Source organism: Vicugna pacos, chromosome 7 (assembly GCF_048564905.1).
Source record: "Vicugna pacos chromosome 7, VicPac4, whole genome shotgun sequence".
NCBI classification, from domain to species: Eukaryota; Metazoa; Chordata; class Mammalia; order Artiodactyla; family Camelidae; genus Vicugna; species Vicugna pacos.
Window position 1 is genome coordinate 33,238,165 of NC_132993.1, and position 25,493 is coordinate 33,263,657.

Genomic DNA, 25,493 nt, shown 5'->3' on the forward strand with positions numbered 1-25,493 from the left:
GGTTTTTTATAATCAATTCTAATACAGTATGCAACAGAATTAGTAACTCAAGAGCTGTCGTAAACATCAGTAAAACCTAAAACTTCACTTAAAAATTGGTATCATTGTACAAAATTATTAGGAAGGTGTACTAGTCAGGATTCTCCAGAGAAACAGAACCAATATGATGGATATGGAAATATATATATATGTATGTATATATGTATATATGATTTATTATAAGAATTCGCTCATATGGTTATAGTAGCAGAGAAGTCCCATGATGCAAGTTGGAGACCCAGGAAAGCCATTGATGTAATTCTGAGAACTGGTGGGTCGATGATTTAAGTCCTAGTCCAGAGCAAGGGAAGACTGACATCCCACAGCTCACACAGGTAGAGAGATCAAATTCCTCCTCCTACCTTTTTGTTCTGTTCGGGCCTTCCTGATGGGGTGATGCTCACCCACATTGGGGAGGGTCACCTGCTTTGCTTAGTCCACTGATTCAAATGCTAATCTCTTCCAGAAATACCCTCCCAGGCATACCCAGAAATAATGTTTAATCTGGGCCCCCTGTGTCCTAGTCAAGTTGACACATAAAATTAGTCACTACAAAAGGCTAGATTCCTTCCATGAAATAAAAGAAATTGAAAATTTTACCACAGTACCCTTATCAGTGACCCATAAGTGCAGTTAAAAAAAAAAAAAAAGAAGGACTTAATTCAGATCTGCAGATGGTTATAGTTAGTGACAAGACTCATTCAGGCTTTCTTGAAAATGTTGGCTGAAACAATTCAAAAGCTATCTTTCACCAAACACACATAAATATTTCCTTTGGTTAAGAAAGCAGTATTTAAGAGGCCAAGTAGTATACTGAAAATTAAGCAAAAATTTCAGTTCTGTTCAATTTCTGAAACAAATGAGATGTTAAAGTTGAGGTTTTATTTTGTTTGATATGATGAGTATAAGTCATCTCGAGGACACCTATGGTAGTAGTGATCTTAATTTTATGCTTTATGCTTAAAACAATCAAGACTAAAGTCAGGATATTGTGCCAGCTTCCAAAAGGACCCGTTGCAGGTTTTGACTGTAATTGAAATAAACCAGCTGTGTCTGGATAACTCTTAAAAAAAATCAGAGTTTAATTTGCTTAGGTTGCTGGCAAGAATCATCAATGGATGTTATCAAGTGTGATGAAAAAATGGTATATATGTCCCCATAAGATACTCGTTAATTGTGAATAAAAAGTAGTAACTCTAGATGGAGAAACCACCTTAAGTAGGTGATCAAAATTAACATCACCAGCTGTGAGACACATTGCCATTATTTATCTTCTGATAAGGTACACCGGGCAGGTACACATCATCATGTCTGTGGTGTTCCTGCCAAAATTACATATCCTATATTTAATCATGAGGAAACATCAGACAAAACTAAATTTAGAGACATTCCGAAAAATAACTGGACAGTATTCTTAAAAGCATCAAGGTCATGAAAGAAAAACAGAACCTGTCAAGTGATGGGAGACTAAGGAAACAGAACAGCAGTGTATAATGTGGAATCCTGGACTGGATCTTTAACCAGAATGACATTGGTTGGGCAATTGGTGAAATTTGCATATGATCTGTAGAATAGTTAAGAATATGGTATCAATGTTAATTTCCTGGCGTTCATAAATGTACTTTATTTAATATCTTAACATTTACTGAAGCTAACTTAAGGGTGAAACAATTTTTATAAGTTTTTTATAAATCTGAAATTATTTCAACATTAAAAGTTTAAAAAATGGACTTAATTTTTTTCCTCTCATAAGAATGATAAGTTTGTCAGTTTTGTGTATACATTGAAAAATCACTGGGGATACAAAATTCAGACCTGTGTTTTGTAGGAACCAAAAGATACAGGAAACAGTCTTTCTCTTGACTTATGAACTAGATGAAACAGGTGCAGAGTGCTACCTTCACCATTATATTTCCCGTGCCTCCCACAGTGCTGGTGCATAGAAGGTGGGTGAATCAGTGCGCTGTACCCATTGTACATTCCATCGGTATTTATTGAGTATCCATGAGGTGGTGCTGAGAACATAAAGGGGCCTCCAGCCTAGAGATGCTTGGTGTGCTAAGTGTTAGAGGGATGTAAATGGGAGGGGTACTGTGGAGTGGGGAAGGATTGAGTTGTTTTGAAGAATACCCCGTGGGAAAGAGCAAGAAGGGAACCTGAGTAGAGGACAAGGCATTTTTGCAGCATTTGCTAAAGCCCAGGTCAGGTCACAGGTTCAGTGTGACTATTGAATGTGGTTTGTAAAGGCTGTGATTAGGAAAGTGAGCAGGAGCCAGATTTTGAGAGACCTTTGAACTTTGTTCCATGTCTCCATTGAGCTGTTCACTGGCTCCCCATTTTCTGGACAAATTGTTTTTGACTGGTTTTCAGTAGTCAAAACCAGTTACAACTGGTGTTGGTTCACAGTTGGAAATTGGCTTAGTCCTCAGAGCAGGAGAGGGAGTAATAAATAGAATGTAGGGTTTGATTCTCTTCAGACGGAAGTTACATAGTTTGTAAGTAATATCCTAGCACACCTCTTGAGAGATGAGCATTGGGAATGGAAGTCAGAATTGAAGTTGGAAAAAGAAAAGCGTCTGGAGGAAGAAGTAGAAGCATGAGTGTTTACTGTGGGGGGGAAGATGAATGATCAGATGAGGCAGGACTGAGTATGAGGTTGGAGACAACATGAGAAGAGGCTGTGAGAGCAAGCTGGCCTCTCCCATTGGGGGCGACCTGTGATTCTGTCTGGACCCAGGTGGACCACTTCAGTCTCCTGTGCTGTTTGTAACTTTGCATATTTAGTACCTGGAGAGAGAAATCAGAACAAAGCACAGATGGACATAACAGATTTTTTTTTCCTCTCTTTTCCCGTATAGCAATACATTAAGGGAAAAAAACAGTCAGGAAACTTAATCTTGCATTTCAAAAATTCTCTTAAATAGTATAATTTTAATATGAACCATCCTACATTGGAAAAAAGGATATATATTTTATATACATAAATTTTATATATAAATCTTTTAGACTAGATATTTGGTGGTAGATTTAATAGGTTTGCTTGGGAAATGGTATTTTACTTTTTAGTGAATATTTTTCCCTTGGATCATGAGGAAGGCAATGATTATTTTCCGTGACTTCATTCCACTTTGTGACATGAAGTCTGTGCTGTCATTTTCTCCCAATGTTGTCTAGTATCCCTCAGACAAATAAATAGTCTTTGGCAGAGTGAGTATTAAAAGCTGAGTCTCCTTGCCTTCCTATCTCTGCCTTAGCATTTTAGGAGAATCCCTCTGTTACTTATCTGTCTCATTTGCCAAAGACTTTTTTCTGCTTCATCAAAAAAAAGTGCAATTGTGTCAGCTTTTTATTTCCACCTGGAGCAGTTGAACCTGAATCTTTCTAAGTTTAACTCATTAATAACAATTTCCAAGAACCCATAATAACAAAACAGACCAAGGGTTTTGACCTATGATTGTAAATAGAAACCTTGTTTTTGCCCATAACAGATTCAGATCCAGCCTCCAAATTTCCAGTCAGTCTTGATGATGAAAAAAATAACACCCTATATTTATTTAGGTTTCTAGGCTTACAAATTCAGTTCTCAGACTGTGTTTGAGCCTCATGACATCTCTATGAGGTTAGGAGGTGGGTGATGTCATCCTGCCTGCACACAGAGGGACTAAGGACCACGTGGTTCATAAGTAATGGAGCAGAGCCCCAGGCCTCCATCTCCCTGTTGAATATTATCTCCCTTTCCTAAGTGCTGGGATACTTCTGAGATAATTGTTTAAACTCTGTCGCTTCCAAGATGCTCTTCTTGGCAGGCAGTCGGCCCAAACCATAACCTTTCCTATCATACGAAGTTGTTTTTAAAAGTACTGATCCGTGTATGCAGTTATCAGTTCAAAGTTTTACTGTTTGACCTTCAGTTGTTCTTGGAGCCACTTAGGAAAGTGTCTTTGCATTTGTAACATTAAAACCAAGGTGAAGAGTGTGTTTATGACTCTTCGGGGAATAAAACTGGTTCATTTACTGCCACAGTAACAATGTTTTCAAATAAATCTTAATGTGTAACAATTCCCTCCTGATGTTAATTCAGTCCCTTGTTGGCCTCTTTTTCTCTTTCTCAAATGGGAATGAAAACACCTTCATCACAGAAGATCAGAATTAATAAAGAACTTAGCAAAACCACAAGATAGTAATGCAACAATGCTACTTTCCTTCTCCCTTGCAAATGGACCTGATAAGAAGCAAATTCTGACTGGCTGAAGCTGTAAGCTCAGAGCAAGTTGGGCTGTCCAGAAAGTGGACTCTGAGATGGAGATTGGCTTGCAGGATGTTTATCAGGGAGTGTTCTTGAGTGTCACACAGTGGAAGGGAGGGGAAAGAAGCAGGACTAGGCGGAGGGAGCAGTTGACCTGTGATGCCGGCCCAGTGACAGCTTAGTCACTTCAGCTGGAATGGCTTTCAGGGTTGTGCCCAGTTGTCACGAGAGGCTCTGGTCCCTGACCTCCTGCCCCATCAGTCACTGGATGCAGGCCACCCTGGGGGGAGGACATGGCCTTGGGCAAAGCAGCTCCAGCTGAGACCACCCCAGAAGGCTGCCCTTCGGCTGCCTGCCCTAACTTTCTGAAGAGGGGTCTTGTTGTCACGTCCACCACCATAATTTATGATTCCCTTGGGTCCTAACAGCCGTGGTTCAAGCAGAGTGAGGTTCTGCAGTGGGTAGAAGTGTCCTCTTAACAGTCAAGGACAGCGGCATGTTTTCAGGTCGTACTTGTAAAATGTCAGACACATTTTATTCAGGCCGCTTCTGATTTTTCAAAGTCACTTAGGCTCGAGGGAGTTGTGTGACTTATCTCAAGGGCTGACCATGGTAACTGTGGCATAGGAATGAAGTCCTGTTTGAAAGTGGGCATGTGTCTGTCCCTCGCAGGCGGCCTGCAAGGCGTGGGAGGCCTGTGTTGTCCGTTACCAGAGTGGAGGCAGATCTCAAATGCCTGACAAGTCTGAGGACGAGAAGATGGAGCAGGGCATTTCTTTGATTTTCCTAGCAAGTTCATTTTCAGAATCAAAGCAGAGTACAGGAGCTGGTACCCACTCTCACCCTTCCACACTTCCTTTGATTTTTTCTTTTCAATCTTTCTGGACTGTCTGCTCCCATGGTCCTGCTGTCATACTGATAGCCAGCTGGTTGTCCCTCCAAGTTCGGAATGATCACTTTGCTTTTAACTTCATCTCATGGACGGGAAAGATGGAAGGGGGTACGAGAGAAAGATCGTTCCTTCCTGCTCTAATACCAAGAGAAATCTCCACATGACTTCTGTTCTGTCTTCCCTCAGGCCCTATCCAGACAGCTATGAAAAAGGTAGTGTCTTTGATCAGACTATTAGCTTGGTTTTCCCCCCACCATATTTTATCTTTCCCTACAGGAGAATTGTGTGCATGTGCAGAGGAGATGATCCCTTGTGCTCTTTCCACAGTGCACTATTTTATGAAATAAATCCCTGAAAAGAACTTAGTTCTCCTTAACCCTTTTTCCCTTTTCATTGTTTTCTCGAACTCTTATCCAGGAAAAAATCCTCTTATCCTTCAAAAATTCTACCTTTTTCTCCCCTTTTTTCCATTTATGCCCCACCCCCCCACAATGATACATGTAAAAGCTGATAAACCTAAATGACCTAAATGTAGTTACATCCATGGCTAACCAGAGCCAAATAGTGTGACATGAACACAGACATAGGAAAGAACCAATTTTAAATGTCCATTGAGAAACGGAGTTCCTTTACAATGTCCTGCTTCTTCTCTGCCTCCTCAGTGTCATTGCCATGCTTCAAGTAGCAGCATTCAGAATTTTACAGTGGCTCCCATGAAAATGTTTATTTAATTTCTGGTGCAGTCGTAGCTCATTTCTGTTGCAACAGACAGCAATCTTATTTTTTACATTAAATGGGATGACATGGGATAATCTCAGAACTTGAGCATCATGGCATCGTGTTCTGTGTTGTAAATAGTCTGCTCACAATTGACCTTTCAGACCGCAGCCTGTTCATGAGCTGGAGATCCTTTCATCAGAAAGATGAAGCCAAAGCTCCGACTTTGAGAGATGAGTTTCCTTCCTTTGTGTCACAGGGGACAAAGTATTTTCATTATTATTTTTTCTACATTATGTTCCATTCATCTTAGATTGTCAGCCCTTAAAGGGCAAGGGCAGCATTTGCCAGCTTGAATTGAATCCTGGTGCATAGCATCATTGTATAGTATTTTGACCATGATGGTGAGGAATATGTTATCATCTGCGATGTAGAGCTACATGATTGACTTATAATAGTTCTTTAGATTTGTTTCTGTTTTTGCTTTTGAAAGGTGCAGAACTCTGGGATTGAGTTTCTATGTGCCAAGTTTAAAAGTTAAAAAAAAAAAAACTGGTTCTTTGCATGAGCAAAGTATCATTGAAACTGAGAAATGAGTCCCAACTTCATAGCACAATTTTGCTTTTTTTCACTGTCTTTATAGAAAATACTTGTGAGCTGTATATGAAAATGTTTCTTACAGCTATTTAATTTTTAATAAACTGGCAATAGGTACTAAGCTGAAATCATTATGTGAAGGAATAATAAGTGATAAAAGGCAGTGTTTATGATACAGCTTTCAAGATGGTAATATTATACCTTTAACACTTTCAGTTTATACATATTTTTAAAGGACTTGAATATAAGCAATGTTTATATGCATATTTGCCAATCCAAATAAGTTTTTACATGGTAGCAAATGGGCAGAGATGAAAACAAGATCATTCAGTGGTTTTTATGTGCTGTTTAAAATTTTACTCTCAGGGCCCTTAGGGCTGAAACGGTAGTATTGGACCTCTGTGAAGGGTTCATTCTCTATGGTCTTTTCTGTAGCTGTTAAAGTTGTTCAGTTTATAAGAAAATAAGCAAGAAAAGGAAATCCAGGGATCAAGACAATGTGTGGTCATGTTCAATAAACCCCGATATTACTGGGGGGAAAAGGCCCCTGGAAAGTGTACCATGAGAAAACGTTGGTATAAAGACAGAGCTGCTTTACAGTAAGTGGGGACAAGATGAATTCTCAGCGATAGACTTGTTTCCTCCAAAAATGCTTGGAGGATCTTGAGGAGATTTCGTTGGAAAGTTGTATCCAAAATGGAATCTAGTAATAACATATGCTTCAAGTGCATTTGATGAAAATGCAAATTGAGGTTTCATGAATGCCTGTGTTTTCTTTGAATCTTTGCTAATCCAGTTTTCATTACTTTATGATACATTACATGCTTCTACTAGTAAACATGAGCCAATCATGTTTTCAAATCTTTTGCCTAGAACTGCCTTCTCCTTTCCACATTTCTCTTTCATAACCTGAAGCATAAGTGGTCTAGCATTCATCCATCCATTCATGAATTTAATGGATTGCAAGGTAGAGTTACTTGTGAAATTCAGAGATTGGAAATGGCTTGCCATTTTAGAAGGTAAGGATCAAAGTCATGCCCTGAAATATATCCTGAAAAAGTCTTACTCTGCTGTATGATCTGCAGTTTAATACATACTTTTAGATGCTTTAAGTTATGAGAGATGCCCCGACATTTTCTGAATCTATTAGAACCTGGGTACCATTTTTCACTGGCTTCATTCGTTCATTTCATGTGTTTGTTCGTTCTCCATTCATGCACTAGCACATTCGTATGCTGGTTTATGGAAGATGAATTAGAAATAGTTCCAGTTCTCAAGTAGAAAGCCACAGATAAATAAAGTGCTAAGTATGTGATATCTTACCCTATTTAAGTTGTGGTTAGATTGCCCTTGGAGCACAGATAAGAGAGTAATCAATTACATTTGGGTCCAAGAATGGGGAAAGGGAAGGAATCAGGAAATTGAAAGAGCTAACCTTGGAGCTAGACCTTAAACTAAGGCTACTTTGCAGCTCCCAGTGTAGAAGGGATGCGGAAGACAGCTCCCTGCAAAGGGACAGATAGTATGGGTAAAGGTGCGGAGGCCTGCATAAGAGAGCTTGGTGAGAACTGGGGTTGTTGCAGTGTGTGGAGAGTTAGGGGGGATGTGAGCCTGGAAAGGTAGCAGGAGAGCAGTGGTGAAGGACCTTGTAGGAGATGCTGAGAGCAGGCTTTCCCTGCTGCCTCATCAGATGCCTGTTGCTGGTGGGGACAGATGTTCCTTTGTTCAGAACTCAGGCAGTGACTAAAACCAAAGCAAGGCTGGTTTGGGGACAGAGTTCTTCAGTTATGTATTATGTCATGTCAGTGCTGAGCTGAAAGGTCTCTTCCACACCCAGAATTATATGCTGGCAGGGACCATTCATTTCACCTCATTGAGCTCCTTAGTTTTATAGAGGGGGCATCTGAAGGCCAATGAGGTTGAAGAACTTAATAGTTTGCCTTCAATAGTTATCAAATATTGTATAGCTGAAGAGTAAAGTCAGAATTCACCCACACAGACTTCTTGGGTAAGAAATGAGATGATACACACTTAGGATCCAGACATCTTATCATCCCAGTTTTAAACAGATCCTCTGAAATTTGAGTTTTCACTCATCTTTGATAATCGTTTGGTTCTTAGAACTTTCAGCATCCCCTTAAAATAGAATTGCCAATAATAAAGGACTCTGACTGCTTAAGACCAAAACATTTAATAGTAATGGCTCTGCCCTCATTCATTCCCTCTGTTATTATTTACTGAGCTCAGATTGTGTGCCAGGCTCTGTACTGAGTCAGGTATACAGTGGGGAACTAAAACCAGACGAGTCCTTACATCCATGGACCTTATAGTCTGTTGCAAGGGACATCATTCAAAAACTTAGACAAATTAGGGGGATGGTTGAGACGTATATGGTGTTGTGAGTGTATGTGGTTGGGGTAAGGGTCTGTGAATCAAGGAAGGCTGCTCGCAGAAGCAACATTTCTAGAATGAATCTAACTTAACCTGTCAGGGAGGGAAAGGAACAGTGTTCCCTGTAAGGGGCCCATCATAGGCAAAGTCCTGTGTGGGAGGGAATATAGCAGGGATGGTCTTTGTGACTGAAGTATAGAAAGTCAGGCTTGAGAAGTACAGGGTGAAACCAGAGAGGAGGGCAGGGCCTTCCAGGCTGTAGTACTGATTTTTCTGTTATTCTCAGAGCTTTGATATATTGAGCTGCAGGATGACATCATCGGGTATGCATTTAGAGAAGACCTCTCTAACTGCTGTATGAGAAATGGATGGGAGAGGAACCTGAGTAAATGGGCAGAGACCTACAAGGAGACTGCTGGAGAAGGCCAGGCAAGAGCTGGGGTAGTGTGAAGATGCTGAGAAAAAGATGGCTTTAAGAGGGAGATACTTAAAAGATACTATCATTGGGATGTGGTAATGGATTCGATACATGGGTCAGGGGCATATGGATGACCCCTGAGTTTCTGGCATATATAGTCATTGGACACAGTGCTAACTTTCAACAGAATTGGGAGCAAAGGAAGAGGATCTGGTTTGGTGTCACATAAGACTTCTATGAGCCAAATAGCAGCATGAAATAAGAGGATAACAACCTCATTAAGTTGTTGTCTGGTAAGGCATGATATATTTTTTTACCTTTTCCTTTAATGCAAAAGAAGTTGAACCTAATAAAATTTTCCTGGTGCTGCATATCCAAAAAACATGTAAGTACAAATATGACAGAATCAAAGGTAATACGCCAGTCTCATCACGGATATTGTATTGAGGAAGGACAACCATGGAGACAGGGATCCTTCCTAGAGGGCTTTGCCGTGGCCCTGTTGAGAGATGCACGGAAATCCACCAAGGGGTAACAAGATAAAGCAGGACTAACAGTGGAAGACTAACATTTTAGAATGGGTGATTGGGAGAGAGAAAACTGCTTGGATTTGGCTAGAGGCTGAGGGAAGATTATGAGTTGAAACGGAGGCGTGGTAAGTTCTAGGTACTTAGACATCAAAATAGAGACATACAAGTTGAAAGTTTGTGTCAGAGGCTCAGGGCACAGATCAGGACTGGAGAGAGACTTGGCCGGTCACATGTCAACAGGAGGTTCTGGGAGTCTTAGAACTCTCTCCAAACAGTGAGAATGTATGTGGATAGAAGAAAAAATATAGTTTAAACAGCCAAGGTATTTATCGAACAATCAGAATACAGCAGACAGGGTGGTAAGTTATTTCTGATAGGGGCCTTATTTAGTCCTCCACGCATGGCCTTTTGCAGTTTCTTTATTGTTACCCCTTTTGCCTGATGAGGTAATGGAGATTCTGAGAGGTTGGTATCTTGACCAAAGTCACACAGCTAATAGGTGGTAAGATCTGGGCTCAGACCCATGTCTCATGATGCCAAGGTTGGTGCTCTTCTCCTCCACCTAGCCTTTTTGACACCAACATTTAGGAAGAGGGCTAAGAAAAAGTCTGCAGAAGAAGACTGGAGGGTGTGAGAGAAGCCGTAGAAGATTCCAGAGAGGGATAGACTCCTGAAGGGTGATATGAATGTGGTCCCAGTGAGGGACAGAGCAGTTTCAGAACACAGTGAAGGGCTGAGGCATGAAGCCTGGTGAAGAAATGGAATTCATGAACAGTACTGCTGTGTTTAAGAAGGTGATGAGGGGCAGAAGGGAGCAGCCTGCAGTAGGGGAGGTGTTCATGGCGGCCTTGAGAGGTGCAGGGCATTGGTGAGTGGTGAGAGCTGTACACAGAACTGTGTGAGGTCACCCATGCACTCAGACCTCCGGGAGAAGCATCAGCCCTGCAGGGTTGTAAGTGAACCACGAGGCTTGTAAGTGGTTCATGAGCACAGAAAAGCAATTCTGGGAGCAAGCTTGCTTTGAAGTCTTTTAAATGGTACTCAAACTACTGTCTGTTCAGTTGTTGATCCCTTATAAGAAGAGGTCTCTGAAAGTTATTTAAAGTAATCTGTCAAGATATTCAGACCTGTGATTATTTTTCAAGCAAACATCTTCTAGGCCATCAACATGAGGTCATGTGGTATTTATGGTTATAGTTAGCAAATGACATCATGAATTAGTGCTTATCTAAAATGTTCTAACTCGGTTACTATGTAGTTAGTTTTATCCGTCTCATGTACTTTGGGTTATATTTTCTGTCCTGTGTTTGGATTTCTGCTGCTAATTTTGTTTTGAGATCATAAAAGTGCTTTAGACTCTTCTGAAAGCCCATTACTTACTGGCATGTTTTGAGTTTTGACAGATTCATGTATTCCTTCAGGCCTTTGAAATACATTCATAGCAGTAGCAATCATTTATTTTGGGGATGGGGGTTGTATCTAAATCTCACCATCTGAAAGAGAATTATGAAATTCACTGCTAAAATTTGGGCTTTTAAAAATCATGCAGTCAGAGCATTTACTGTCTTTTTTTTTTTTTTTTGATGTGAATTGCAAGATGCTTTCAGCGTCTGTAGCATTTAACAGGAGATGTCTCTTCTCTTTTCATGTGTTGAAGTACATTTTCTTTATTTTCTATCCTCGTCTGCTTTATGAGTCAAGTGTTACTATCCCAGGGAGAATTACTATGCTTCATTCTCTCTCTAACCCCTCAAATTGCCTAGGGGTGGTTAATCTACACACACTTTCTCTCTATTATTATATCCTGGGCCTGCCCAGCCCTGCAAAATGTTTCAGAAACCAATCAATCTGTAACCATTAGGTAAAGCTAAGTGTTAATTCCTCCCAGTCCACCCCTACCCCCACTCAGTCCAATTCCAAATGGTCTGAGAGCTAAGGCCTGTGGGAATTGTCATGGTGGCTGTGTGTTTAGACCTGAGGAGAGATCCTGGCATTACCATTGATTACTGCAGAAGCAGAAGACTGCTTTAACACCACTTACTGGGCTAGGCCCTAGGGGCGTATTAGTGAGCAAATAGACACAGTTCCTTCTCTTGAGGACCTGACTGTCTAGGGAAAAGAAGTATCCTTCAAACAGCACAGCAGAAGGGTAAACCAACCTTACGAACGAGTAAGAAATATATTCCTCATTTATTATTGAACACGTACTTATTGAGTAACTGCTGTGGGGTTGGCACTGGGATGGGGAGTGATTATACAGCGGGCAGAATAGGGACAGCTCCTTGCTACGCTCTTCAGACAATGCCGTTGTTCATGTGTGTTACCGGATAATGTTGTTGATATTCTGTCTGCAATCTTAGTAAATTCCACATCTCTGAAATTCGTATTTGTAGTACTTACTCAACCAAGAAGTTGGCAAAATACATAAATTTAAAGGTTGTCTTTCTTCAAGAGTGTGTAAATTAAAATCTGACAGTCTTTTCTAGCTATCAGTGTGTACTTCCTACCCACGCTCATGTTTCCTAGTCAATAACCTTTACTAGGAAGTGGTCTAACTGGCTATAACTAATGTGCGTATCTCCATATATTCTGTACCATTTCTTACAGTTATTGCCAGTTTTCGAGGAACTGTCCCATATGGCCTGTCATTGGAAATTGGAGATACAGTTCAGATCCTGGAGAAGTGTGATGGTAAGTCAGCTGCTGGTGATTGTTTGAGGTTGCATGAACCTCAAAAATTTATAAACTTTATGAGCTGTTCAATGTTGGGACAGCTCATAAAGTTTACAAATTCTGTCCATACTTCTGTCACTGTCTGTGAGACTACTGGCATTTTCCCAGTAGTCACAGTATGGGGTAGTTGGACAGAGACCTCTCTGACATTTCCACAACTCTCAGAAAGTTTTGGTTTCTATTAGAATAACTATTTAAGAATGGATATATTTCTTGGATATATTTTTAAGGGATCTAAAATGATGTTTTATAATATATCCTTTTCAGAAAACTCATGAGGAACAAAAATAGTTAAATACCAAGCTCAAATACTTCTTTCTAGAAATTCAGTGCCTCAAAAATAGATTCAATTGAATAGAACATTTGTTACATGATAAAATAATTTCTTACGTAATAAGCAAAATTGTTTCTATACTTGAGGAAACAATAAATTGAAAATAATATAGTTATGGGGGGCTATATATTAACCATATAAATTCATATATATACACCCTGTAATTGTTTTAAACTATAAAATGATATGTTCCCCGTTAAGGGTAGTGCTGTAAAGTTGATTCAGAGTTGCTTGGAGGTTAAGTAATAGAATTCCACAGAATGAAAATTACAGTGAGCTCGGCTGACAAGACATTGTGCAGATGGAGGAGTACCATTGGTTCCCACAGTGGATGAGACCTGGCTTCACTCTCATGCTGTCAGACTGATGCTACCCCAAGACCTTAGAATGTGTGCGTTCACTGCAGGGCTGTGGCCGAGCACTATTCTTTGGTAGTAGAGTGTGGACTTTGCAGGCAAGCAAAGAGAATTTGGAAATAGAGTAAATCTCTAAACCTTCCTGAGATGGAGTGTGTCTCATAAAATGGAGAGAAGCTGAGCTCAGAGAGGTCAATTAACTTGCCCACGATTCAATAGCTAATAAGTAGCAAAACCAGAATGGAAGCCCAGTGCTCTGATTCCACAGCCTTTACATCCATGATGCATGTTTTTTTTTTATTTTTATATACATTTCTGATACAATTTTTAAATGACTTTATTAATAGAAGACTTAAACTAATAGTCACTTGACTTAATCTAGCCTAATCTCAACCCACACCATGTTTATATCTAGAATATTTAGACATAGGGTAAAATTCTATTAGCAAAGGATAGATAGATTTATAATCATTTCTGTAAAGTATTATAATGATTTATTGAAATATGACCATGATTATTTCTTCACAGGCTGGTACAGAGGATTTGCCTTAAAAAACCCAAATATCAAGGTAAAAGTGATTACTTTTAACCATAATTATGGGATTTAAAAAAATAGTTAATTTACTTTGTTTCATTATACAACTGAGATTACTGTTGGGACTCCTAGTTGAAATGCTAAGTGGCATTTTCATAATTTTGGAAAGTCCTTTGAACTTGGATTACAGTTAAGACATGCTATTCAAATGGTAATCCTATGTAGCTCTTGAAATTTGTACTAAGAAGACCTTAATAAGCTCATTATATATAAACAAAATCTTTTTGAAGTGTTAGTCTTGCACAGAGCGAAATTGGAATTCAGACAGGGAAAATACGTGTTCTAAAAGAAATACTGAATAGTGGTATTTAATCTGTTAAGTTTTCTATGGTATCATTTGTAAAAAATTGGTGTGAAGAAACAGGTTTATTTTAGGGTATGTTAAGAGTCCCTTTGGGTTTGAGGAACTGAAATGTGAGAAAATCATATTATGAACACTCCATCTCTCTCTGTCATTCAAGACAAAAACTAAGACTCATTATCCTTTATATATTTATATAAATCCTTATGAATTATAGTAGGAAGTAATATAATTTTTCTTTTACCTTTCATTTGTATAGTTTATGATTTTCACACTAATCCTTACTAATATCTATGTTTTTCTACTTTGTTCTAATCTCCTTAGCTTTCATCCATCCTACTCACATTCTCTAATGTTTTCTTATATGCCATGTTCATTTTTTGGTTTAATTCTCATTTTATTAGGATTGTAGATAAGAAGTTGTATCACTTCTCATTAGCAAAATATAAGTAATTTAAACTCCTTTGCCTGCGTTTCCACTTAAATGTACCTTTCCATGGATCATTCAACTATGTTTAATTACTTTATTTCATTTATTTTAGTTCATTCTAAAGGAGAGCTTGATACTTTAGCCCTCATTTCAAATTATTTCTGGATATCTGCAGGCACATGCAAATGTAGCTGCAGTATTTAATTTTTCATTTAGAACGTGTTTGAGAAATAATTTGTTATTCTTCTGTTATTCTAACAAACCTCAAGTTCTGACTTTTCCTTATTAATTACTATAATTACTCTACTTGTTATTCCTACCATAATGAGGTAAATTTAAATTCCAAAGAAAAAAATAGTTATTTTTTTAAGCTATATACCTGTTTGTTCCTGTTGTATATACAGAATTTGCTTGTTAAATTTTATGTTATCCTTGGCTCCAGAGTGGTGCTAATGTATTCAAATGACATTTGTTTGCCTGAATATTTAATGGAATTTGTCATTTAATTGTACATCAAAAATCATTTAGAAAATATTGTCATTTAATGGATAATAAAATTGATGCTCTTTTTTTTTAATGTTTTTTTTTCAATTTCTCATTTAGAACAAAGGAGTAATTTCCTTGCCCTGTCTTTCTTCTACAATAAAGAGCTTTAAGCTAGCATGACTTCTTTTGTTTAAATTTTTGTTCCATCAGAGTGGCAGCCGAGTGATTAATTGCTGCTATGTTTTCCTCAGAGATCTTCCCTAACATGTAATATACGTACTGTCTCCAAATTCATAGTGGTCTTTTTTAAGTGTATATTTTTAAATAGACACATAAGTATTTTGGAGAGAAGAACTGCAATTAAAACAAACAAGAAACCCCTTCTTTCAAACCTCTGCAATATTTCTTTAAAAATTCTTAGTCAACATGCTTTCTATCTAGAATTCTTAAAAATATAAAACAAATAAAAATTTTCTGTTTTATAAAGAATATATTTTTGAGTGGGATTTATTTTTTTAATTATATTTATTTTAAAGTATCTCTAAATTTGTAAACTAATAAATAGTAGAAAATAAAATAATAGATCTAAGTTACAATAGATTTAGCCTGTAGGATGTGGTGGAGATTCCTTCTTCCTGGTATTGTCACGGTTGTGCGGCTGTATCTTATACATACTTGTGAAACTAACTCTGCCGTAATAGACAGCTAGCACCATAACCTTCATGTTTTTTCTTCCAGGGTATCTTTCCTTCCAGCTATGTTCACTTGAAAAATGCCTATGTAAAGAACAAAGGGTAAGAAATGAATTTTATTAATAGTTGGAGGATTTTTCACAGAACCCATTGCTTATTATGGAATTTGAAAGGCTTAGTAATTGTCTTGAAAAATGAACTATAGAAGATGATGCCATTACATTAAGACAGATTACATTAAGGCACTTGGAGGAGAGAATTAAAGAAACATGTCTGTGTGCTGGGCTACAGCAGGACCTGGGGCACCAGAGGTCTTTGATGAAGACAGATTACATTAAGGCACTTGGAGGGGAGAATTAAAGAAACATGTCTGTGTGCTGGGCTACAGCAAGACCTGGGGCACCAGAGGTCTTTCATTGTCAAGATATCATGGAATCAGCCTAATCTTAAGCAGAAGGAGTTGGTTTTTTTTGGTTTCCTGCTATGTAGGGAAGTGTGGCAGTCACATCCATCAAATGCTGAGTCATGTCTCAACCCCGGAAATTTCCTAGATTCACCATGGATTACAAGCAGCCAAGTCTTTATTTTCCTGTTTGGGGTTAATACCATATCCTTGTGTGACCACTTCACAAAGCCACTCTTCTACTTCAGAGAACGTCATTTCGATGCTGCTTTGTTTGATTGAGCTCATTGATCACTTAGGATTGCTCCTATATTTAAAAAGTTTTTCCATCTATGTTCAAAAGGACTTGAAACAGCTGTTAAGATAACAGATTACTCAAATAAAATGTCACAAGGTAAAGCAGTAGCACTTGCTTATTTAAGTGGTTAACAGAAGCAGAGTATTCATTATAGTGGGCCATGGATTTGGACTCAAGCATTTGCTGCCATTGTCACAAGGAATATGCGTTGGATCATTGAATAATTTTCATTTTATGACAAAAGAAACAATACAGATTCCACCATAAAAATTGAAGTATTCCTCAAATAGCGAAAAATAGGAATTTGTTTAATCATTAAAAACACATTTTAAAGCATATTAAATGATATATTCAAACTTTATTTTTACCAAAAAACGTCCATGAATGCTATTCAAATAGATGGTTTTTATATCTACTCTCTATAAAGGTAGGATATTAAATCTTAGTTCAGTGAAATAACTTCTGCAGGTGACTGAGAGTCTGTGGTATAACTACTTTGAGTATATGGATAAAGCTTAGAGTCTAGGAGATCCTTACACAGTATGTCATGTAAATGTCAGTTACTTTAAGCAATATCATTGTTATTTTCTTAGTAGTAGTAGTAATTATTTAAAACAGATTAAAACCATAATAATTCTAATACTAATAATTACAAATACTATTATTCTTTCAATAAGTGTGTGTCTTTCAGAAATGTTGTGCAGCTATAATTTAACAGAAATGAGTCAAGTGGAGTTATCAGTACTGGACTTCTCCTGCCAGGCTCTGTCCAGCTCCTCTAAAGTAAATCAGGGGACACTCCAGAAAGCACACTTACTCTTTATTTTGACCTTTCTGCCCTAGTGATCTAGGCTAGGCAATGTGGAAACTCAGGGTTTCTAGCCTGTCTCTTAAAGGGTCCACCTGGGCATACCCATGCACCCAGTCCTCTTTGCTGCCTTTTTCCCAAGCCCAGCCTTGGTCCCCTCAGCTCTCCAGAGCAAAGGGCCACCCAGCCCCATCTTACGCACTGACGGAGGAAGAGAAGAGAGACAATGCTAGCAAAGATGATGTCAGGCATCACTCCACCCAGGGAGAGTCCTCCCTCTCAGAGTGCATTGTGATGGGACGTAGCTTTAATTAAAACTTTTAATTAATTAATTAATTTATTTGTCCTAGCCAGTCACTAGTGATTTCTGGCTCCCTTTCTTGAGTCCAAGGAAGTTTAAATATTGCATAAAGTTGTCTCAAAATTCGGTTGGGTAAGTTTAAGACTTGGTTGTGGGTTCTGTGCCTGACACAAGGCATGATAAGCATTATACAGCAGGAGAACCTCAGGATAGAGCCAAAGCTTATTTTCTTAAAAAAAATATTGAAATTGATCGAGACCCTAGATTCTAGGACTATTAACTGGAAGAAAAACTTTAGCCTGAACACATTTGAGAACACGTATTGCCAGGGGATTGCTTTCCCAGAGAGGAACCTCTTTGGGATTTTGATATCACCTGTCTTATTTTTAGGGGATTAATGGCCTGATAGCACATCAGGATGAAACAGCTGCAAAGTACATCTCAGAATAACTGAACAAAATATAATTTCAGGGGCAACTGCTTATGACAGACCATATGAATGTTGATTTTGGCTTTGGTGTAATTAAGAGGGAATAGCTGCTTCACCTAAAATGTCAATTTTGTACTTCTGAAAAAGTTACATTTTGAGTGAACAAACTCCAGGTCAACTTCCCACAGAATGAATTGCCTGTATGTTCTTTCCTGTGTCTTCAGAGAAGTGTAGCACTGATGGGGGTCCTTAAATTAAATTAGAGTTTGTGAATGGTGAGGTCACTTCTGTGTTGTTTAATTACTCTTGAGGGCATGCCACTTTTTTAAATATTAAGTAGGTTGTGGAGGTCTCCTGGAAATTCGCTGTTCCATCCTTGACCTCGCATTCGATCATTTCATAACCTTTGTCTTCAAATATTCATCATTTAAATTGCAACAGCTGCTTCAGAAGCAAAGTAAATGCAGTACCATTTGAAAATATCATATGCAGACTTGTTAGTAGGTTCTGTGCATGTCACTGTTCATGTATTACTGTTTACTTTTATTTCTAGTTTCAATCCCAGCTTTATACTTTCAGCTGTGTTTTAGCTCTAGAAAGAAGTAAACTAGTCACTGGGTGAGCATTTTCGCAGCAGTATGAAATGGGGAGGTGAGACTGTTGGTGAAGAAATGAAGGCAAGATTTTAGTTCACATACTTGCTGTCAAGAGGACTTTACAAAAGACAATTTTATGCACTTTGGATATAACATCAAAAAGGAATGCATAACAGTTATTAGCTTCATGCTAAGAAGTAATTTTCCTTTGTTCATATACATAACCTGTTTCAATGTCTAATAAGCTGGTACCTTCTACATATTAGATAATGTCCTTGAAAAGAAATACTCAAATGAAGAAAATAATCCTCATCAGTTTAGTTGATAGCATTTTTTTTTGAGAAGTTGTAGTATTAATAACCACTTACTCATTTTAACCTGCACAAAAACTGAAAGAATTTGAAAAAAGAAACTAGAGATTGAAAAAAAAATTGTGTCAAAGATAAGATACAGTGGACAAATTCAATCTTCTGGTTTTTTTTTGTTCTCCCTCCATCTCCTTGCCTTTCTTCTCAACATCAGGACCACTGTACATAAACCTGCTAGATGTGGGTATGAATATTTTCCAAGTATAGTTAGTGACTTTTAAAGAAGAAATAGGAAGAGTTATTACCCTAATCATGGAGAGGAACATTTTGCAATGGGTATTCAAATATCTCTGATGTCTTAAACCCTTAACAAGTTCTGTGATGCATGACAACATTACTAGTAGTTAGTACTAATCATTTTTCATGGTCCTGTTGGCAAGTAATAAAAATGAAGTGTTAATGAGATCAAGTGAGCATTCAGTCATCACCTCAGAGTCTAGTTGTTTATGACACTGAGTTAGTTAGGTTGTTTTCAGCCATCATATCCTGGTCATTGAACAGGCCTGTCACTCCCTTGGAGCCCTACAGTCACAGCACTTAGAAGGCAAAAGCCATCTCACAGTTTATGTAGCCTGGTGACCTCGTGTTACACACATAGACTTTTAGGCTTGGAGAAGTTGAGTGAGTTGCTGTTTAGAGGTCAAACTGTGCTGGAGCAGAACATCTTTGATAGTGTTACTTCTCCACCATGCCGCTCAGACTTGATCTGGGTGAAGTGGCTGGTTGTTGTGGTGTTGTCCTGCTGTAACCCACACTGCATGCCTCACACGACTTCACAGTCAGATCCTGGGTACTGTCTGCAGCACCGCAGATAACTAGGCGGCTTCCTTTCCTAGTTTGCCTTTTAGAGTATTTCAAAGAAGATTGTTGGTTATGTTATTTGCAAATATACTCTGCTGCTGCTGCTGTTTAATTTCACAGACAATTTGAGATGGTTATTCCTACTGAAGATTCTGTTATCACGGAAATGACATCAACATTAAGAGACTGGGGAACCATGTGGAAACAGCTCTATGTGGTAAGTAACTTTTTAGTGGCATCATGTTTTGGATAGAGAATTGTTTTAAGAAATACCTGAACAAAAGTAAGTGTCAACTAATATTTGAGTACCTGCTATAAGTCACTAGCACTTCTCTGGGAATTGGGGAGACCGAGCTTAACAAGGTACAGTCTTGTTTTAATCCCTGTGTCCAGCCAGTTCTTTTTCAAGCTGCAGGAATGTGAAAGATTACTTTCCTGGCATCTAATCAAATAAGATGGTGTATATGGAACGAGAGTTAGGCTTTCTGAATATCTTTAGCTTCCCAGGAGAAATAAACTTATTTTCAAAACAATTTTCATATTGGTAGTACTTTCTTATGTTCTAATTCTCTATAAAGTATTCAAATAGACTAAAAATGATAGGCTATTTAGCCAGAATCAATGAGAATATTCTAAATATTCAAGAGAAAGGAATATTTCTTGGAGGAAAAAGGGGTCAGTGTTTTGGGTGTATGTATTTTGATTACACTTATTCAGAGCCTTCTATGTTGAAAACCCTGTGGGAAATACTTTATATACAGTATCTCATTTAACTCTTGCACTCTTAATGAAATAAAGACTGTGGTCATCCCGAGTTTACAAATGAGGAAAACGAGGCAGAGTGTGAAGTACTTGCTCTAGGCCAAGTAGTTGGGAAAAGGCTGAGCTGGGATTCTAGTCTTGTCTTCTTTTCTCTTGTCTTCTTTTCTCTTCTTTTCTTTTCTTTTTTCTTTCCTTCCTTCCTCCCTTCCTTCTTTCCTTCTTTCCTATTGAAGTGCAGTTGATTTACAATGTTAGTTTCAGATATACAGCAAAGTGATTCAGTTATACATATACATACATATATATATACACATATATTTTCAGATTTTTTTCCATTATTGGGTTGGAATTCTGATATAAACCTAGTGCCCTCACTCTGAACCACTCAATATGAGGAATTGGGGGTGACGTTTTGGGGAAAATGGATGCTATTTCTTCTTTGATTTTCAAAGGAGTTTGTAGAACACCTTAATCATTTGAAGGGATGTGCTCAGAATACAAAGGTGCACTTACCCTGACAACAGGATTTGAGACAGCCTGTCAAGGAGGAAAATCCAAATTAGTGAGGGACGTGGGCACAGAATGACCATTTTTGTTTTCTATTACATAGAAAATGCAATAGGATATTTCACTGAGGCAAGAAGCTCTTTAGAAGTCACTTTTAAAAGCCTTTTTGATGTTGGATTTCTCTGACCAAGCCCTCCTGGAGCTGGTGGCTTTAGGGTTCCGTACTAAATCCACAAGACGGTCTTAGATGAAATGTCAGTGTCTAGGCTTTGCTGGGGTAAATGCTCAGTTAAGATGACTGAACTCACAGGCTCTGGGCTGGGAGATGGCTAAGGAAATGTCGATCTCCTTTTTAGATTAAAAAAATTGTGTTGGAAGGAATACAAAACCCAAGTTATTATTTCACTTAAAATAATACTGTGCGTGACACTAACATAGAAAATGAAACTGTATGAGCTGTTCGAATCCCTGTGTCCTAAATACCAAACATAAGAGTTAGGAAAATAATGGCAGTGTGAGTGTCAACCGTTAGTTGAGCTCATGCACCAGCACTGTCCCTTTTATGTAGCTGCTAGTGAGGAACAAAGTCGAATTTCCTCTTGATTCTGCCTCATCCAGCTATTTTTACCTGCTTTTGAGGTTGTGAGTGTCTATTTTGGGGACATACTTGATTGGCTTGAAAAATCTACGTGTTGTAAGCTCCAGGAGTAACCTCCTCACCTCCTACTGTCCTGAGTAATGGAGACAGAGAGAATTATTTCAAAGTTTCCCTGGATACTGGAATGGTCGTCAATTCTATTAGGAAGGAATAGACAATTTAACCTGTGAATACCAGATTTTTGACCTGGAGAATGAGGCTGACTTGGCTCTGTTGGACCTTTTGGTTTCTCTTTTCCTGATGTAATGTTTTGTGCCAGATGTCTGGGTTCAGGTTCATCATGCTTGAGTGTACTGGGGTACTGTCCAGGTTCTTTTCTAACAGTTTTAAGGCACCTAGCTCTCCACTGATGAGGCGCTAATTTCTTGTCAATTGTAAGAAGTATATGAGATGTCCTTAATATATGTAGGACATTTAGCATTTAAAAAAAACACATGATAAATGCTTGAGAAATGCTAGTTGCTCTTTTTAATAAGATTGGTAAGGGCCTAAATAATGTTCTTTAAGATATCACTTAAGAAAATTTTAGTTATCTAAGCATAAAAAATTTAGGAGAAATGCAGCAGCCATCTTTTTTTTTTTAATTGAAGTACGATCAGTTACAATGTGTCAATTTCTGGTGTACAGTACAGTGTCCCAGTCATGCATATATATATATATATTCATTTTCATTAAAGATTATTACAAGATATTGAACATAATTCCCTGTGCTTTACATACACACACACACACACACATACACACACAAAAGAAGAAACTTTTAAAATCTATTTTTAGGTACAGTGGCTAACATTTGTAAATCTCAAACTCCCAGATTTATCCCTTCCCACCCCTTTTCCCCAGTAACCATAAGATTGTTCACTATGTCCAGCAGCCATCTTTTGTTAAGTACTTTTATGCAGGACTTTGACTGGTTTTCATATATCTTCTCTCGGGGCTCTGCCAGGTAGTTTTTATTCTTGAATCTCACCAGAGGTAATCTATCCAAGCGTCCCATGCTAAAGTGGCTCAAAATTGAGGTCTGCTTCTCCCAGAATTATGCTATTTTTATTTTGCGGCAAATCAAAAGTTACGCATCCTCTCCAACACTAAAATACTCACAGTTCACTTCCTGCAGATACATATTACAGAAAATTTCTGATATATTGCAAGCATTTTTAGATACTAATCTAAATATTGTACCCTCTCTTTTTCATTTAACATTAAATCAAAAGCATTTTTCATGTTTCTGAATAGTCTTCATAACTACCCAGTTTTTAAAGTCCAGTTTTTAAAGAAGCATCATTTTCTGACTAGTTGTGAAAACAGACATGTACTGCTTTCATGCCATGAGTAGGGGTGTGATACGCTGGTCAGGGCTGCAGTGTGTCACTGGTCCTGGCACCCCTTCCCAAAAGGGAAAGCAGACCAACTGATTTTCATTTTTATAAAGGATCCAGCTTCCTTCTCATCTCACTGTTCTCTTAAACTTAAGTACCAGAGATGACATTATTAGGAAGTCAAGCCCATTCTTGTGGACAACTGCAGAACATCTTCCCTATGAGCAGAACAGGTGACTTTCACACTATAACAGTCATTTCAAGTGGGAGCTGGCTTTCTCCTTGGTTGCATGAGATTTGACTTATTTTATGTCTTCCTTATGTAGTTTCTTTGACTCCAGTGGACTTTTCCTTCTGATCATATAGTTCCTCAAGTTTTACTCATTTTTTAATTTTAATATTTTGAATTTATTTTTATTGATGTATAGTTGATTTACAATGTTGTTAGTTGTGTTAGTATGAGGTGTTCAGCAAAGTGATTCAGTTATACATAAACATATAAATTCCTTTTCAAATTCTTTTCCATTGTAGGTTATTACAAGATATTGAATATAGTTCCCTGTGCTATACAATAGGTCCTTGTTGTTTATTTTATATATAGTACTATGTATCTGTTAACCCCAAACTCCTAATTTATCCCTCCCCCTACCTTTCCCCTTCGGTAATCATTTGTTTTCTATGTCTGTGAGTCTATTTCTGTTTTGTAAATAGGTTTATTTATATCGTTTTCTTTAGATTCCACGTATGGTATCATGATATTTGTCTTTCTCTGTCTGACTGACTTCACTTAGTACGATAATTTGTAGGCCCATCCTCCTCAAGTTTTTTTTTTATCTTTTATATGACCTAAACAGAACTCACCTCTCAAGATCCGCCAAAACTAAGTACTGTAAATCAAGGTATTCCTTCATTCCTTCTCCAGCTGCTGGGATTGCACAGGGCAGTCATGGCCATAATGGTTGGGAGCTTACATCAGGTGCAGAACACAGACACTGACCAGTAAATGACATAAATGTTGCATTACAGCACATTTGCAATCACTTGTATGGGAGTGTATAACATGAGTAAAGAATAAGGTGTAATGGAAGAACAGGCTCAAGAGGGTGCTGTAGGAGTTGAGAGCAAGATTATTTTTGTCTCAGAGGAATGAGGAATGGTGTCGTGGAGAATGCTTCTTAATCAGCTGGCACATTTGTTTAACCTGCACCGTACATGAAGATGCTTCTAGTCGCCACATACTGATAAAGCAGAAAATACAGCACTACTTTTTACAGTTAAAAAAAATAATAATAGGTTATGACTGACCCATCTTTACCCATCACATAGAACTTGATGTTTCTGGCAGCTTATTTTTATGGAGGACATTAGATGAATCATAATCTCAGTCTTTTCATACCACTATTCCTGTAGCCTACCAATACTTTTTTTAGAAATTAAAAGCATGGTTTCTGGTTAAGAAAGATATATATAAGATATATACAATATCTCTTATTTCATATACACATATATGTGTGTGTGTGTGTGTGTATGTATATATATGAAAGATATAAAAAAGGGTTTACCCTAAATATCTCTGGATAAGAGATATACACTTAGGTTTTGATAAAGACACAGTATTCGTAGGTTTATTCTGGATCAAAACCATAACAATAACAGCAGTAGTAACAGCTGATATTTACATGATATATATTCTGGGCCAGGCATTGTTCTCAGAGTTTTAATATATGAAGCCATCAATCCTCACAACAACCCTGTGAAACAGGTACTATGATAGCCATTCTACAGAAAAGAAAATAAGCACGAAGAGGTTAAAGCCTTGCCAAAGGTTTTTCTGCCAGTAAAGGGCAAAATTGGAATATAGATCAAAGTAGCTCGTCTTCCAAGTCTGGGCTGTTAATCACTGTGCTATAGGGCTCCCTTCACAAATGTTCTCTCTCACCCATAAAACAGCCTCACAGCAAGATAGTGCTGTGCCTGTTTCACAGATGACAAAACTCATACTCAAAGCCCATAAAACTAGTAAGTGACAAAACCAAGATTTGACGCCAAGAGTTTAACCCATCTTCTTTCCAACTCAGCGACCTCACTTGATGAATTTCACAGTAGATTGTCTTGAATTTACATGAATGTTTAACAAGAAAGAAAGAAAACATTTTTTTTTTTAAAGTCTGAATACTGACCAGATAAAAGCAGTGAAAATCCATCAATGCAGGAGCATGGGAGCCCTCTGTGTGCCCCGCTTCTGATGGGAAATACACTAAAAGATTAAGACCAACATTCAGGAAATAATTGGAAAATGATGCTTTTCGTTGGATTGGCTTTAATTGCATACAGCCATGCTTCAGAGAAGAGAGAAGAGAGTGTGAGCAATAGTTTCAGACAGAGAGATGACTTCCAGACAGAGGTAGAAGTCAGGCAGAGCCTTGAAGGATGGTGGAATTGATGGAGCTAAGGACAGGACTTGAGGTGGGGAGGGAAACAGAGA

The 25,493-nt window shown here is 38.1% G+C and overlaps 1 protein-coding gene across 1 annotated transcript in view; it reads left to right on the forward strand.

The window, feature by feature from the left end:
* Window positions 1–25,493, forward strand: part of DOCK4 (dedicator of cytokinesis 4) — a 410,882-nt gene that overhangs the window by 160,555 nt on the left and 224,834 nt on the right. Inside the window, exons 2-5 of the mRNA XM_072964656.1 lie at window positions 12,438–12,521; window positions 13,782–13,822; window positions 15,804–15,859; window positions 19,883–19,979. Coding sequence (XP_072820757.1) covers window positions 12,438–12,521; window positions 13,782–13,822; window positions 15,804–15,859; window positions 19,883–19,979 — 278 coding nt within the window. The remainder of the gene's footprint in view (window positions 1–12,437; window positions 12,522–13,781; window positions 13,823–15,803; window positions 15,860–19,882; window positions 19,980–25,493) is intronic.